Source organism: Aythya marila (genome assembly GCF_965140915.1).
Source record: "Aythya marila genome assembly, chromosome: 11".
Taxonomy (NCBI): Eukaryota; Metazoa; Chordata; class Aves; order Anseriformes; family Anatidae; genus Aythya; species Aythya marila.
In genome coordinates, this window is record NC_139052.1 from 8095354 (window position 1) to 8111779 (window position 16426).

The following is a 16426-nucleotide window of genomic DNA, read 5'->3' on the forward strand; positions in this document are numbered from 1 at the left end:
AAGCGGCTTCACCTTTATACTGTGCAGCACCAGCAGCTGCTCTGGCTTCCCTCTGGCTTCTCTGTAAGCAGAAAAGGCTGCGTAGCAGCTGAGACAGTGTGTGCACATGTGCTTGTAGTGTTCTGTGCCACGGCAGCTTCTGGAGTATAACCCAACATGGGGGTGTGCCTCCCTGCAGGGCACAGGCTCCCCTCTCCCCTCTGCTCCCTTGGGGCTGTGTGGGCTCCATCTCATCTCACAGCTATGAGCAGTCTCACAGTTGGCTGGAGCCAAATAGCTCTGCTATTTGGGTTTAAGAGGGAGAAGACAGTTAAGAGGGAGAAGGCATGGAGGAAGGTTTGATCCCTTCCAACTCTACACCACCCACCAGGCACCATGGGAAATTCCCGGAACAGTTAATGTTCGGGGGGACCGAAGCATTGGCACCCTCTGGGAGAGGAGGATGGGGCAGCTCCTGTGGTTCCAGGGCACACCAGCACTAATAGGGCCGTCCCTCAGGCCTCCTTCACCCTCCTGCCCTGTCCTTCAGGGCACAGCTTGAGGACACAGCATAAATGGACTGGAAGGGAGGATGACAGTGTTACAGCCATTCCTTCCTCTAGCCCACAGCCTAGGAGAGAGGCTGCTGCTGCTCACGGAGCCTTCCCCACCCCACTTCTGTTGCTTTTTCAGTGCATCTTTCCTAAGCTGCTGTGTTGCAGTGCTCAGGCCCCTGGGGAAGGCTGCCCCTTCAAGCACTCCAGCTGCAGGTGGTGGCACTGGGAGCAGTGGGGCTGCAGCAGGGGGCAGGGCTGGCAGCAGTGCTGGGAGTGTTCAGCACAAGGGCTAGGAGTGAACGTAGGGATCAGCAGAGGTCCTGGAGTATCTCTGAACAGTTGGGAAGGCCTCTGTGTGACTGGTGTGGTGTGTTGAAATGTGTAGTTGTCTGTAGCTGCTAGGGAATGGTGATCTAGGTAGGGATGTCGCTTAGTTCTGATGAGGGCAAATAAACCAGAGGTGTCTTCACCGGCAGCTTGCTGATTAATACACATTTAAGTGTCTGCTAATCCTCTCCTGGGACAGGTCGGCCTCAGGTCCCTTTCAGAAGAACTAGTAGGTGTTAACAGTTTGTTCACCAGTTGCTAGTTGTACCTATCAGTGGTGGTAAAATTGTTCTGTGTCCTGACAGCGTCCCTAGCAAAAGCTGCGGTTGGTTTAGTTTGAATCAGCAGCCCATTGCTCTTTGTGGAGGATACGAGCTGGCTGGGACAAAGTTTGGTGAGATTGTTCTGTGGTGGGAGTCTCAGGCCCTGATCTGCCCTTTGCTGAAGGCTTACAGACTGTCCATGTGCTAGCTCATGATAGCTTTCATAGCTAATTTGTTGAGGGTGGTATTTAAACCTGCGTAAACATCTTCTCAGCAAAACTCACAGGTCTGCTTGTTCTCAGGTGTCTAGCCTGATTCCAGCCACCTTTCACGGTTGTTGTGTCCTCTAGATGCTCTGCTGGACTTTCTTTCAGCCTTTAGATTCGTGAAAGCGTCTGTAACCCCCACTTACACGAGCTGTTAAACTTGCAGGAACATTTCAGGACTAAATCTATATAAAGGAGAAATTTTACATTTTATTTATATTTTATCACTGAACAGAGCATATAAACGTTTGTTAATGATATGTTAATTTAGCCTCTGCTGTTTGATCTAGTAGCAGAGATGGCAAGATGAGAAACTTATTAGTGGTTACCTCAGAAGTGGCTCTGTTTCTCAGTTCGGTCTTAAATATCACACTCAAAGCAGCTAAACAGTGATTCCACCTGTCAAGCTCTTTATAAATCAGACACAAATAGTTTGATGCATTTGAAAGAACTAAATACCTTCTTTGAAGTATGGACAGTGCAGTATTCTAAGGAAAGAAAATGGCTTTCCTGAAGCAATGTATATAAAATTCCTTTTAATAAATAATCCCTGTGAGCCAAGCTGGCATATTGTACAGTAAATGCCTTTCTCTGTAATGTTCAGACGTCAAATAATTGAAAAAAGGGCCAAGATGCCACCAGAAGAACTGAACTTGTTGGAAAAAAAAGAAATGTTTTTGGATTTTTTCCTATCACAATGACCTAGCAAGTCAAGTTCTACTTTCCACATCCCTACCATAAATCTGATGTGAGAGCAACTCAGCTGACATCAGTCCGGATTTAACAGAGGGGAAACAGAGCCAAAAGAGACCCAGCATCTATGTAGGCATTGACAATTTTAAATAACAACTAAGGGTTCACGGCAGCAATGGGGTTTTGAAAAAGTGGCTGCAGAAATAATCCAGCAGTCCCCAGGACACAAACAAGGACGAATATCCAGAGAAACAGCCTGTCCACTACCATGGCAACATACTTCCAATCTTCAATGACCTGGAAAAAAAAAAAGCCAATTAAAGGTATTAGCAATTTGTCATATCCTTTTGCTTTTCCTCTTGCTGATGCAGAGTCTTTGATTATGAAAACAAAAGGAAATAAATCTCAAGGTTCAGGGAATAAAAATCACTTTAGACTTGGGAGGGATTCTGTCTCCTGCAACCATTCTGAGCAGTGGAGAAAAATACTGTAAATTTATCTAAGATGTTTTTGGTGCGTCAGTGCCTGGTATCAGTCCGGAAGGACCCACGCTACAATCCAATTAAGGAATTTTTTCTTTAATTTTGGTTTGCAGATGCTGTTAATCTCAGTGGACAAATACAAACAGTATTTACTGCTGTTAAACAAGGTTAGCTTCTGAGCTCTTATCAGCAGTCTTCTTAACCAAGGGTTTTAATGTGTATTAGTACTGTTGTTTTTATTAAAATCCCTTTGGCCTTGCATGTGTTGAAACACAACGTGAGCCTTTGTTTCTGTTCTCAACCTGAAGTGACTTTGAGGCTATTATTGTAAAGGATGAATATATCAATCTTCATTTGCATCTCCTCTGTCATTGATTCTAGTTACGTGTGGGACATCATCACCTCAGTGACTTTACCATGCTCGTCAATTATCTCACGTCTTACATTAGAACATTATATAGATTTCTTTCAGCGCACCCTTCTAATTTACACTGCTGCTAATGGGAATCGTGCACTTCTGAAAAGAGGCGATAGGAAATGTACATGAGCGGTTGTTATCAGAGCGTGATAATGAAGGAAGATAGCAGAAATTAAGTTTATGAATCCAGAAAACAGTGATATGTAATATCAGAAAACCCTGTGTAAAAAGCATTCAGTTATTTTTTAATGCATGAAATACCCTCGGAAATTGTTCTTAGTCTCAAGTGGAGCCTCTGTAGATCCTTTAATATACGACGTATTCTTGCATGAGTTTCTGATCTATTAGAATATTTTTTTTCCTGCTCTGTAAAGCGTGCTTCTGTTCAGGCAGTTCCAATATGTATAGGCTCATGTCTAACATTAACTCCTGATCTTCTTTATTTATATTGACAGTAATTTCAGTTAATAGAAAACATGAACTACTCAGCAGCATGTTCCTCAAGGGACTTCTGCAATATCAGAAGCCAGACTATAAAATTATTTAGTCTGCTGGGCTGAAGGAGGGAGAGAACCTAGAGTCTGAGTGGGATCTGGGACTGAGCAAGGTCACAGAGAGGATGCCTGACAGTTTTTCCTAACGGTGGTCTAAACAAATCCCAACCACCTGAGTTTTTCCAAGCATTATGTGCAGTGTATTTATATCAGCTTCAGCGTGCCAGCTAGTTACACATGAGCAGGGCATGTGAACAGGACACCAGCAACACTGCTTAAACATGTCTTGAATCCTGTACTTCTCATAGCTGATAACAAGTCTCACTTAACTCAAATGGAAGAAGTAACATCTCTGCTGGCATTAGGGTCTTGATTCTACCCACTGTATTTGCCATAACAGAGCAACATAATGTCTTGCTCAGTTGTGGACAGAGATCTTAGGGCGAAGAAGATGTCTGCAAGTTGTTTCCCAATTTTACTAAATCCTTCTTCTGTGCCCACTTAGGTAAATTAAAGCTTGAGCTGCAGGTATGTTTTTTCTGGTTAACATGGGCTGATCATGTTCAAGTCTTTCTGAATACATTGGGGGAAAATATTCTTAAATGGCATTCTCCCAGACCTGGAACTCAGTATTTCCCCCCCCCGCTAGACATTACTTGAATGTCACAATGCAGATTTTTGAGGATGTTTCATGATTTACTGGGTAACCACCATTCTCTTTTCTTTTTAGAAACATCCGAGTTACTTTCTAGGAAAGCATTGGCTTTACTGAGTTACTGTTCATGAAGTTGTTTTAATGGCAAACGTTATTTTGTCTGATAACCTGTGGGTAGAATCTCTAAAATCTTCAAGCTAGCTAGGGAATTCAAATCTCCTTCCTGAAGAACAGCATGCTACAGAGGACAAGGGATGAAGTTTGGAAAGACCGGGATGATTTCTGATTTTTACTTACACTTTGGTCATTGTCATCACTTTTCATGTGCTCTGCTATAAAACTGACTCCATCAATTGCTTCTTGGACTTCAGGAGAAAATTTCATGCCTGATCTTAACCTGAAATCTTGATGGTTGCTGACATTGTCAAGAGTCTCAGTGATTTTCATATCATATTTTTTGGCAGAAGCTGTGTTCACAAAGTAGGTAGAGTTCTTGTACAAGACGGCTGGGTCCATGGAAAGATTCTCTGCTCTTGTCTTTTTGCAGTTGCACAGCTTTTGCCGTGGAGAATTATTTTCTGGACGCTTCATGAACAGATAGGCTGGGAGTCTTTCAAGGAAAACCAGTTTTACCCAAGGAGGCATAGTGTGAGTACTTGGAGATCTGTGGTGGACATTGAGTACGCAGACACTGGTAACTATTGAGAAGGTGACTAGAACCATTGTAAACATGAGATACTTCCCAATTAGCGGAACATCCAGAGATGTTGGAGGGACAATTTTGGAGATCAGCAGTAAGAACACAGTCAAGGCAAGCAACACAGATATGCATAAGGTCATTTTTTCACCACAGTCTGAAGGCAAGTAGAACACCAGGATGGCTAAGGAAGTAATTAGCACACAGGGAATGATAAGATTGATGGTATAGAAAAGAGGTTTCCTTTTAATAATGAAGTCGTATGTCACATCGACATAATTGGGATCCAAAGGATTTACAGTCCTTCTTCCAGGGAGTGCTACAATGTCCCATTCTCCACTGGGTGTGAAGTCGTCCATGCTTGCCATGGATGTTTTTAGTACCATATCAATTTCTGTATGATCATATGTCCAAGACCGGAACTTTAAGGTGCAGTTTTGTTGATCAAATGGGAAATGTTTAACCTCGATCTTGCAGGCACTCTTGTAAATGGCTGGAGGCAACCAGCGAATGCTTCCATTGTTCTGTACAATGACATTTGTGTACAGTGAAACTTCGTACGTGCCATCGGCGCTAATGAAACAAGGGAAAAGAAAAAGGAGAGAAGACCAGCAAACATTAAAAGGGAAAACACAGTTCAAAACAGAAAAACTTGCATTCTTTGTCTTGTGGGCCTCAGTTGTTGCTATAATTAAAGCTTAGGAAGATTTCAGTTTTGAAATCTATGTTGTAGGCAGCTATAATTTGATAGGGAGATTAAAGTATGCATTTCTCCCAGTTAGAGAACTGATATTTTGTCCAATGCTTACGGAAAATTATTTTCATAAAATGGTTATTAAATAATAAATTTGCATGTCCATTTTGTCGAAAGAACTGAAAGTGCTTTTAAATATTTTTTACAGTAATTAGGGTTTACAATGTCTTTGAAGGCTAAGTAAAAATGAGATCATCCAGCAAGAAAACAGAGGTACCTTTGGTCTGGAGCACAGCCACTGCTAAGAGCACACAGCAACGCTCCTAAGTGACTTAGGCAAGGAAATAAGGATGTGCAGTGCTAGTTAGAAATGCAGGGAGAGTGCAGGCAGAGGAAATGTAATTATATAGTTTATAATTGATCGGCTTGTTCCAGTTAATGCTTACATATTACAAAACCAGACCAGACAAGCCACAGGGTTCTTAATGCCCACAAATGATGTTGGTTTTGTGTCTCCTCCAAATGCTGAGCTTACACCAGGAGAGTCTCCTGTGTTATGCTGGGTCCTTTAATTCAGGGAGAGGATCATTATCAGTCAGTAGTCAGTACGGTTTCTTTTCCAGTGTTTCTGGGCAAACAACATGGGATTGTTTATCCTATGAAGTATCCTGAGGCAGAAGTGTGGTCAATTGTGAGAAATTTCCTTGAAATCTAGTGTTTGGTAGTGTATTCACTGCATCTTTTCAAGCACGCTATGCAATGCCTTTCAAACTCAGCCAGTCCTGCTAACCAAGGAAACTGTAACAGGAGGGAGGAGGAACTTTCAGTGACTCTTTATTGATGGAAGAGGAAACTCAATTGCTGTTATTAAAACTGGGTTAGACACTTGTTAGGCTGCAAAAGTGAGTCTGGACTAGATATATCCCATTTCCTTTTGGATAAACAGCTACATTTGTAAGGAAGCTCATACAATTTAGAGACAATATGTTATCTGCACAACTAAAATACCAAAGTCAAAATGTAAACAGAGGAAGTTCAACTGACTGTGATTAAATAGCACCCTTTTACTCCAATGGGAAATTTGCTCCTTGGGAGTTAATAAGAAAGTCTAGTGAATCACCTGTCTGTTGACAAGTCATAAAAATAGAGCTGTTTCTGTACTAAGGTTGATTTTTCTGAGCAAAAAATCAGTGCAAGCATCCAAGGCTTGGCACGTGTATAGCTGCACTCCAGATTGGTTGCACTTGGCGATGCAAAGATGTCCCGGAGCCTAGCACTGCTGAGCTGAGACCCTTGCAGCTAATTTGTGTAGGCAGTGAAACAACTAAGTGCAGAAGTGAGAGGCTACAGTGTGTAAGGGTCTTTAGTTGGTTGCCAGTCAATGTGTGTGTGTGTGTGTATTTATTTAGTTATTTATTTTTAGTAAAGAAACTATTTTGTCTCTCACATGTCTCTATTTCCCTGAGTTAGATGTACAGTTAAGCCATAATACTGCATAGACTTCTGGGCTGAGAATATGCAGGTGCTTTTGCTTGCTGCCCCTGCCTGAGCTCTGAGACCAAGCTGGTGGTGCTCTCTCAGTGTCCTCTGCAGCCCCCTGTGCCGCCTGCATTTGGGCAGAGCTGTGTGGTGCAGGAATGATCGTCTGTTTTCCTTGTTGGGACTGTGCTGGACTGACTGCTGCCTACAAAACACTGCTCCAGCAGAAGAAAGTTACAGGGGGATTGGTCCTTACCTAAAACTTTAATTTCAAGCTTTGTACTGATGTAAAAAAAAAAACAAAAACAAAACAAACAAACAAACAAAAAAAACCCACCAATATGGTGTTGCTAAAAGCTTGTTTCTGTACATTTAGGAAGCCTTTAAAAAATGTTCCTTGCCCTTCTTACAATCCACTAAATGATACTATTTGGGGAATAGGAAGAAAGATGCCGGGGGCGGGGACACAATTTAGCAGAACAAGATTTGATGAGGCAGAGTACATCCTAATCCACTAGCTGAATTATTTTGTGACTAATACAATAGTTTTTAGTATTTAAATATTTCTCAAATCTGATTTCCAGTAGTAGGATTCCAGGGACTTAATTCAGTTATATATAAACTTCCTAGGTTTCCCATCTGTACATGTTAGTAAACCATCTCGCGTTCATGAATTCATCGGTTTTCAAAGTATCGTGAAAGTGTATTATAAGTTTTGGTTATTGTGGTGTTTGTTTGTTTTCCAAAAAAAATGGTATTATCTACTTCAACATTTTGCTAGAGACTTAAAAACAAAACCCAAAAATATCAGCAGTTGTTCGAAAGAAAAATCGAACTATGTTCTAGCTCCAAGGTTTTATTTTTCTTAGTACCGTGAAGCAGTGGGGTCAAATGTTGACAGATTTGTTATATATTCTTATAATTGACTTTTGAATGCTTTATGAAAATAGAATATAATCTGGTTTTGAAAGTTAATATTAACTCATGGAGTTCTGTTGTCTGTGAGCTTGAAGCAGGTTTATGTCCTGGAGTCTGTGGTGGAAGGAGAGAAGAAGTAGGAGATAAAAATCTAGCACAGTGCCTAAGATGTCTGATAGAATTCCAGCTGTCTGTGTTGAAACCTGGTCAGCGTGCAGCTGTGCTTGTTCTTAAAATTCATTCTTTCCAAGCTTTCCAAGTAGTCTAATCTGATAAAGCCTTGTGTCTCAGTTGTGAGCCTTTTCATCGATCTGGTGTTGTAACAACTCATGCTGCAGACTTGCCCCAGGTCTGCTAGAATCTCTCTGCCTAGAGTCCCAATTTTGCTGAAATGATCTTTAAGGCCAGTACCTCTGCCAGATATACTTGATACTGGCTAAAAGGTCTACCCTTTAGTTTCAGACTTGTCAGGCCTACATCATTGGTTCTGATGCTTTTTTCTCAATCTGTGGTTAACATTTTGTTCACCATCTGTATAAATTAGGGATGTTTTACTTACTTATTGTAAAGCACAATGTCTGGCAGCCAGATGTGTTTTGCAGGTATTCTCAGCGTATTTATTCCTTCATAGTCAGAGGGCTTCCAAGCCAAACGATAATCAATCCACTCCTAGGAGAAGAATTATATGTTATCGATGGGAGGATCCAGACCATCACAAACAAAACAATCACTGTGATGTAGTGAAAGCAGTGCTGTTTGTGCTTTGCAAGGGCGTGCCTCTGTGGGTTTTGTTACCTGGTTCAGCCAGACATTTGTAGTCATGATCTGCTCCCGTTCATTCTGCAGGGGAAGAGACAGAGAAAAGCTGTCCTCTGAAATGTTCCATTTTATTGCAGTAATAAGACTTATTCTTTCTGGGCTTTCAAGGATATTTCCAACTGTACAGAATGATTTTGCGTGGTGTATTTCAAAACAGGCAGTTCTCTACTGGTAGATGCCTGGCTTTGTGCACATACTGGTAATGTATTGTCACCCCACAAGCAGGTAGCTCCAAGTGGCTTTTAACAAGGACAGTTGTGACTGGTGTGAATGCCACTCCTTGGGAACAATTTCTCCCCTGCAAGCTGACTTTTTTTCCCCCATGGGTCTGATTTGAAACAGGAGGCAAACTTTCGCCACCAAAAAGCTCTAAAAGAATTTGTGTAAAGTTTATGTAAGGTTTGCCACGTAAGCTCTTATCTAGGAGGTTCATCTTCATGGAACTAGTAGGAGTTTCTACCAGAAAACCTTATAGTGGTCTTTCGGTACCAAAGGGGGCCTACAAGAAATCTGGAAAGGGAATGCTTTGTCAGGGAGTGCAGTGATAGCTCAAGGAGTAATGGCAAGCAGTGACATTATGTGCACAGCCCAGGAGAGATCCTGACCTGGTGTAACTCACTGCAGCCTTACTGAATCCGGAGAAAGATCTTGATTATTGATCAGTGGGATTGTATTGGATGAAGATCTGGCTGCTGTCCTTAGGCATAGATTGTTGTAGCTGCGTTCTGAAATAAAACCTGCAAACTGCACGTATGGGCCCTGCGTGTTATGCAAAGTAGAAAATAGTGGGGACAGACTAACACCAGTCTGGCTTTTACGTAAGAGTGCTGTGTCCATAGTAATGAACTAAAAGGTGTAGCTTAATGTGAGCTTACCACGCTGATGAGCTGTGCCAAGGAAACCTGCAGTTCTATAGATACCAACTGGGATGAGTTGACAGCCGGGCGAATTAACTTATTGTACCTGTCAGGACTCAGTAGGTGGTTCATTAGCTTTTCTTCAGCATCTGCTGCGGTGCTTCCTGTAAAACATCACGGAACGGGCTTACAGAAGGGACACCAAGTGGCATGATGTAGAGATCATGGAATACCTGTGCATCCGATCATCTTCATGAAGCAATGAGGGCTTTTGATTTTCTAAAGACTGTCATTTTGCAGGAGCAGAAGGATGTGGTGCTTGCACCAGTATCTGTTCTGCTGAAGCTGACTGTCTTTCACAGAGCAGAGATCAAAAGCAGATAGTTCAGGGCACTATGTTTTTTATTTTTATTTTTATTTTTATTTTTGTTTTTGTTTTTGTTTTTGTTTTTGTTTTTGTTTTTGTTTTTTTTTGTTTTTTCCCCACAGTAAAATGCAAAGCTCAGATTGATAGGTACTTTGGGGAGTGCATTCAGAAACTAGGAGGAAATCCACCTTCTTAATAACACAGGAAGAATGTTTCAAAGATCTAAATTGATGGAGTCTGGGTGTGACTTTTCTCTTCATTGTCACAGGAGACAAAGAAAGAGTTGCAGGCACAGGAACAAATTGGAAGACTCTGGTCTGTGTAGGGAAAACCAGAGGATGAGCTGCAGGAGTTATAGGGTATTTTTAAGGATTGGGAGCTCTTTAGTGGCCAGTGATGTTTCTGTTTCAGAATAATTTTATATGAAATCCAGAGGCACTAATATATGCCTTACTTTATGTGTAAAATCAAACCTGATTTATGGACTAGCACAAATGCTTTAAATCTTAAGCAGTTAAAGCTGGAGTCCAGTAACTGCAAAATACAGGATCTGCAAGCTGCTGTCAAACAAGCCTGAACGTTCCCTGTGGAGCAGGATGGCTTATGGCACAGCTCCAGAGGTGACTGGGTCCCATGTTCTCATGTTTGCTTTTTTATGGCATGGTAGTGGACTTTTCAAACCAGTGTCGACCACGTAATAATACTGATGACGAAGGTCCTGGTAACAACCTACCAGCAGTATCGTCCCTTTGCAGAAGAGCGATTCTGCTCTATGTAGAGTAATTCTGTGTTGTGTGGTACACCTGGCAGTGATGGACACAGGCGTTAATGAAAACAGATTCTAGTCCAGTGAATAACGTGATTAGGAAAGGGCACCTAACAACCCTAGAAATTGCAGAAATTAAAAGCGTGTCTCTACAGCATATTTGCTTCCATGTGAACTGGGCTGTAAGTTGCTAGAGGGAACAAATCTCTCTTGAAACTTGGTAATTTTGAATTACACTCAGATATAAAAATACCTTAAGAACTTGTTTCTGATCCAGTATGAAGTGGGGAGACATGGAAGAAAATTTCATCAAACGGATCTTTCATATCTAAGAACAGCTTTTACTCAAGCTGTGGGGAAAGGATGAAATAAACAGCAGGCATGCTTTAATTCTCTTAAAAGGAGTATGTGCTACGTCATTGGTAGCACAGATTTTGTCACACATCCTTAACTGTAATAGGGTCCTCTAGAATAGGCTTCTCAAATACATCCCAAGCCATTTGGGAAAACATCTGTGTTAGTTGGGGTGGTTGGTTTTGTGATTCACACTTGCTTTGTACTCCTGCACAAGTCATTATGAAAACCTTAGTATCATGTGATATTTTAATGTTATATTTATCCCCAATGTAAGCCTGCCTAATCAAAGGCTTATCAAGCTAGAGCTATGTTGATCCTTGCTAAGCTCCAGATTCTTTTTTTTTTTTTTTTTGTATTGCAATTAAGATGGAGCTAAAGTTTATACTGTGTAGAAAATGGGGCTTCATTCCAGGAATGGATTGTTTTGTGTTTACAGGGATAGCTGAAAAGCCTCATGGTAGCTAAAGAGATAATCTTGATTAGTTATTTTTATTTTATTTTTAATTTTTAAGCAAATATTTGTGTTGCTGCTGCATATATAAGTGACATAAACTGACTGCTATAATTAAAATATAAATAAATTGTCATTTGGTTTGTTTCATATAGTGGTTGCTGAATGTTGCTAGCACAGAGAGTGAATTCTTGTTTGAATTTTTAAATATGGTTTTCCTGTGTTCCCATCTTTCTGTAGTTATTCTAGTGTATGGAGTGTTTGCCTAAGCAGTGAGAAAAGTGGAAACTGCAGAATATTTACAGAAACCTAATTCTGAAGGTACAGTAATCACTGCTTGTTCTCTGAAACCTGATTTGGGAAGTCGTGGTCATCTGGTCTGCAAATCACAACATACTGTGGGTCTCCATGTCTGATGAGAACAGCTCAGATTTCGAAGTACTGACTCTGTCAATAAACTTTATGCAGCTGAATGACTGCCATGACTTAATTATAAAAACAGCCTGTTAAATAATGAAGCCCTTTGAGATACTGTTCTCTGTTCTTAGGGAAGGGGTTTCTATAATGAAGAATTATTAACAAAATTGCCACACCATCCCAACTTTTAAAGAACTTAATCATCAAAAATGAAGGTCAGAGGGGCTACTCTACCTCACTCAGCTGCCTGTATCACATGCCGCTAGATGTCAGCAGTGCCCTGCCTTAAAGGTTGCCAGGTCTAATCTGCCTGTAAATAAAGTGTAAAAATGAGTGGCTCTTGAATAATTTTTATAATCTACTTTCCATTACCAATCTTATAGTAACCAGATGGCACCTAATGAAAACAAAATTGTCCTTATATGTATTTCATGATGTCAGTGGTTGCGCATTTGAAAACTCCTGTTTTTCTCCTCAGAGTTAAAAGAAATGCAAGCGCACTTTTTCCCATCGCAAACTCCTTTTCTCCAAATAGCAGTAATCACCACAAATGCTGCAGGGAGTAAAACGTTGCTTTTAGAGAAATGATTTTAACAATAATGATGAAGTGTATTTGTGTACTGAAAGTAATAGGGAAAACACATTGGGGTGGATCCTGAGCTAGTGAAATTTTCATAGCTTCACTGAACATGCTACACATCTCCTCCATGACAAGGAAAGCAAATTACCCCACAAATTGCAGCACAGATTCTGCAATAAGTTTTTATTCTCTTTGTAAGGGTATTACTGTTAAAAACAAACTGCTTTAGCATGCTTTCAATTTCACAGTAGAAGAAACAAAGACAGGCTTGATTCAATACTCTGTGCAAACTTTACTTTTTACATGGTCAAAGTTAAATATAAAAAATGCAATAACTACTCAGTCTGTGCTGTACTGCTTATTTTCAGTGTAGTGACAAATACGTTGGCATGATTTCCCCAGAACAGAATAAGGAGCAGTGTCGACAAATATAGGCAAGTGCACTGTTACCACTATCTAAACTATAGAATTTAACAGAAGACATGCTTCCCCCATTTCCCTAACCAGTTATTTTAATAACTGTTGAAATAATAATAGTTTAGAAATAATGTATTGCACAACCTATTGTCATTTTGGTCTTTCCTCTTTTGCAAATGACTTATGTTGACAACGGTGACATACCAAATTCCCATCTATAATTAGGAAAGAGCAAGTAGGATGCAGCAATAAGACAATCCTATTATCTTCTCTGAAATTACTTAGTGATGTTGTTACTTCTCAGTGTACTCCTGAGTAAAAAGATTTACATGGCGTCTCAGGACAATGCACACTACTTTGGAATGCTTATTGTTCCTAAGCAAGTAATAGTGAATTTACTGTATTTTACAGCATATTTTAACTTCTGCAGTGCAATTAATGCAAATAAAAAGGAAATGCTGATGGATTCAAAAATGTGTAATCTAAAGTAGGCCCTCACCCTGCAGTTGTTACAAAGCAGATGTTTTCTGAAGTACAGAAGAAACAAAACTGCAGGTTGACTAGGTACATATAGGAAAATGTGATTTTTGTCCCAGTTCACTTTCTGCCAGTTTCACTCCGAACGCTTCAGTGGAGTCTCTCCGTGGGAAGATGCTCCCAAGGTAAATGCACTATTGTGTGCTGCTGTTGAGCTGTGCGTGTTGGCTAAAACATAGGCAAGAAATCCTGACAGGCTAAAGAAAATGTTCTTAATGTATGTTTACATTTTTAAATATATATTTATGTATTCTAATTGCATTTAAACATTAATTATGTATGAATCAAACAATTAGGAAATAAGAACTTTGCAAATACACAAACTTGAGTCAATAATTGTACAGAGGGGGGAAATCTCTCTCATTTATGCTTTATGTCTTGGTTCATTTTTTCTTTTTTTCACTCTAAACGCAACGCCTGCTTTTCCTGTCACAGATTATCCTGGGAGCATCTAAAGGAACATTCTTTACTGGTTATCAATGTCATCTCCTACTGCTCTGTCATTTTATGTCCAACTTACATATGCATCGTAGTGGATTTGCTGATACCGAATGAGCCAGAAACAACACTAAAACAATCAATTTCATGCATTTTCGTAAAGTCTGCAGCCTACTGAGGTGGTAGTTACGAATGGTATCATCTATCTCCTAGCCCTGAAAGCTAACACTGTTTTGCAAACTGTATCTGAAAGAAAAGATCACTTACCGTTAAAATAGTAGGAGCCCACTACAAAGAGAAAGAGGGTGTATGCATTCCTCATGGCAACAAGAAGAAGAGGTGGATTACTGTTCTTCAATTAAGACAGCTGGCAGTAGGCTCTGTTGTCAGGGTTGCACAAGGAAGAGATGTAAAAGCAAACCTGGATCTTGGAGGTATTAAATCCCTGGAAAGAGACAGACAGTAGGACCTGGCAGAAGCATTCTGCAAAGTGGAGTTTTCATAAGCACAGTGGTCCCTCCCCCTTTGCAGCTGTTTAAAGAGCTTTGTGGAGAGGAAAAGCACATAAGAAGAGGAACATAATGTGATAATGTTGAATAAGAGGAAATGAAAGAGCAAGCTAAGGAACATGATCTGCAAAACACAACTGCTTAATTCATGCTACTAGATAACATTTAGAAGGATTTCTGGTTAATAAATGCAGTGGGTGGGAATAGCTATGTGGGAAGAGCTGGATATAACTTTGTACCATAAGACCTGTTAGTAAAAGTCATGTCAATTAATTGCAGCCCTAGCAGAAACTTATCTTCTGTGTTAAGAGAAACAGTCGACTGCCTGTTTACAGCCCTCTTCCACTCCAAGGCCTGCACATGTGATCTCTATAAACTAGAACTCTAAAAGGCTTTCTGGGAGCAGCTGGAGAGGAAGGGGGAATTTGCTGTCATTAGCATTTGACAGGATTTGTAGAAGAAAGCAAATGCAGCTTGGTGAGAAATAGCCAATAGCCATAAAGACATTCCAGAGCAGTGTTAGAGAAATCTTATGGAAGTTATCATTTATAGCTGAAGGGTTCAGCACAGTATAGAGTATCATGTTTTGGGATTTGCCATGGGAAGAGGTATAGAAAGAAGGGATAAGAAGAGTTTAGGTGTCCTTTGCAAGCACTGTATGGCAGACTGAAGTTCCTGGTTAGAAAACATAAGTTAATCTTCTAGTTATTATCTTATCCTCATATTGAGATTCCTCTCTGCATATGGTGGCCGCAGGATGCAGTTCTGAGCTCGTCCCATCTCCCAGCAGTCTAACTCCCAGTGGAGGCATTTTTTATTTATTTATTTATATATATATATATATATAAATATTTACCAGCATAACCCATGTATGTACCAGACCCTTAATCTTTACTTCTGCATCAAGCACAGTTGCTTTCTAACTGGAGCTATTTGGAGAAGGGCAACTGCTGCTATTTTGAGGCAAGCTGTTGGTGTAGCATTGAGCAATTCATTGCCTTTCCTTTAAGCACTGTAGCCACCACCTATTTTTTTATTTGTCACTAAAAAAGCCAGTGCAATCCAAGTGATTGCGTGTGAATGGACTAACTGCAATGAAAACTTCAAAAGCTGGAGGAAAGCAGAGAAAGCACATGTTGAAATTGAGCTTTCCTACAGCAAATTGTTCTATTTTAATAGTAACAAACTCTAGTAAGTATGTGCCAAGGAAAGTGTTTATGCTGAGCCCTTCACTTCTGGCTCCTCACCACGGTTTGCTTCGCTTGTACCTCATCATAGGCCTCTACCAGCTGACTTTGCTACGCTCTTGTGCCCACTGCTAAGCAATGTTGAATGGGGAATTGCTCTCAAGGGACTATGCCTTTAGTTGTTATGGGTATGGTTGAACAAAGTACCAGTCTGTTGGGGAAGAAGGAATACAGCTGTTCCTCTGTTTTTACTTTCTGATATATGACCTATTTATCCTCAAAGGCAAATCTTACATCTGCCAACCCAACCTCTGTGCTTCAGCAGCAGTCACAGGAGTAACAGATGTATGCACCCTGAAGCCATTGCACTTGTACCATGTACACTGCTTGACGCTTGAGAGTTGGATAGCAGCTCAAGGTATAAGAAAACTGACTGGGACAGATTCACCAAACTGGCGGGTGGTCACAGAGCCGGAGTCACAGATTGTTCACTGATTTTTGCTGCTGAAGCTGGACAGGGAGAATGACCACAGCTGTGTTCCTTCTTTTTGGCCATATTCTTTCCTCTGCAATTCATGTCTGTTCATTCTTACCAACAGGTCACTGAAGGGCTTCCTTGGTCACTTGTGCTATGCAATACTTTTTCCTAGGGTGATATTATAGAATTCCACTTGTTCATTACATTGATATCCTGAAATGACAAGTCTTTTCCTAGACATTAGCATATGCAGTATTCTGGATTTGCATGTTAATACACTGTGCAAGCATGGGGATAGCATGGCAGACAGACATCCACTCGGGA

The 16426-nt window shown here is 40.6% G+C and overlaps 1 protein-coding gene across 3 annotated transcripts; it reads right to left on the reverse strand.

The window, feature by feature from the left end:
* Positions 1–1618: 1618 nt before the first annotated feature.
* CHRNB4 (cholinergic receptor nicotinic beta 4 subunit) lies at positions 1619–14401 on the reverse strand. Of its 3 annotated transcripts, none has more exons than XM_082769197.1 (6): positions 14196–14401; positions 9620–9762; positions 8718–8762; positions 8482–8591; positions 4432–5404; positions 1619–2382 (listed from the first exon to the last, which is right to left on the reverse strand). In XM_082769197.1, exons 1-6 carry the CDS (start codon positions 14248–14250, stop codon positions 2242–2244), a joined length of 1467 nt encoding a protein of 488 aa, XP_082625323.1. In that variant the 5' UTR covers positions 14251–14401; the 3' UTR covers positions 1619–2241. The 3 variants fall into 3 exon arrangements, with proteins under 3 accessions (XP_082625323.1, XP_082625324.1, XP_082625322.1); XM_082769198.1 differs by having other exon boundaries at positions 9705–9762; positions 14196–14210; XM_082769196.1 differs by having other exon boundaries at positions 1620–2382; positions 9617–9762.
* Positions 14402–16426: the final 2025 nt, after the last annotated feature.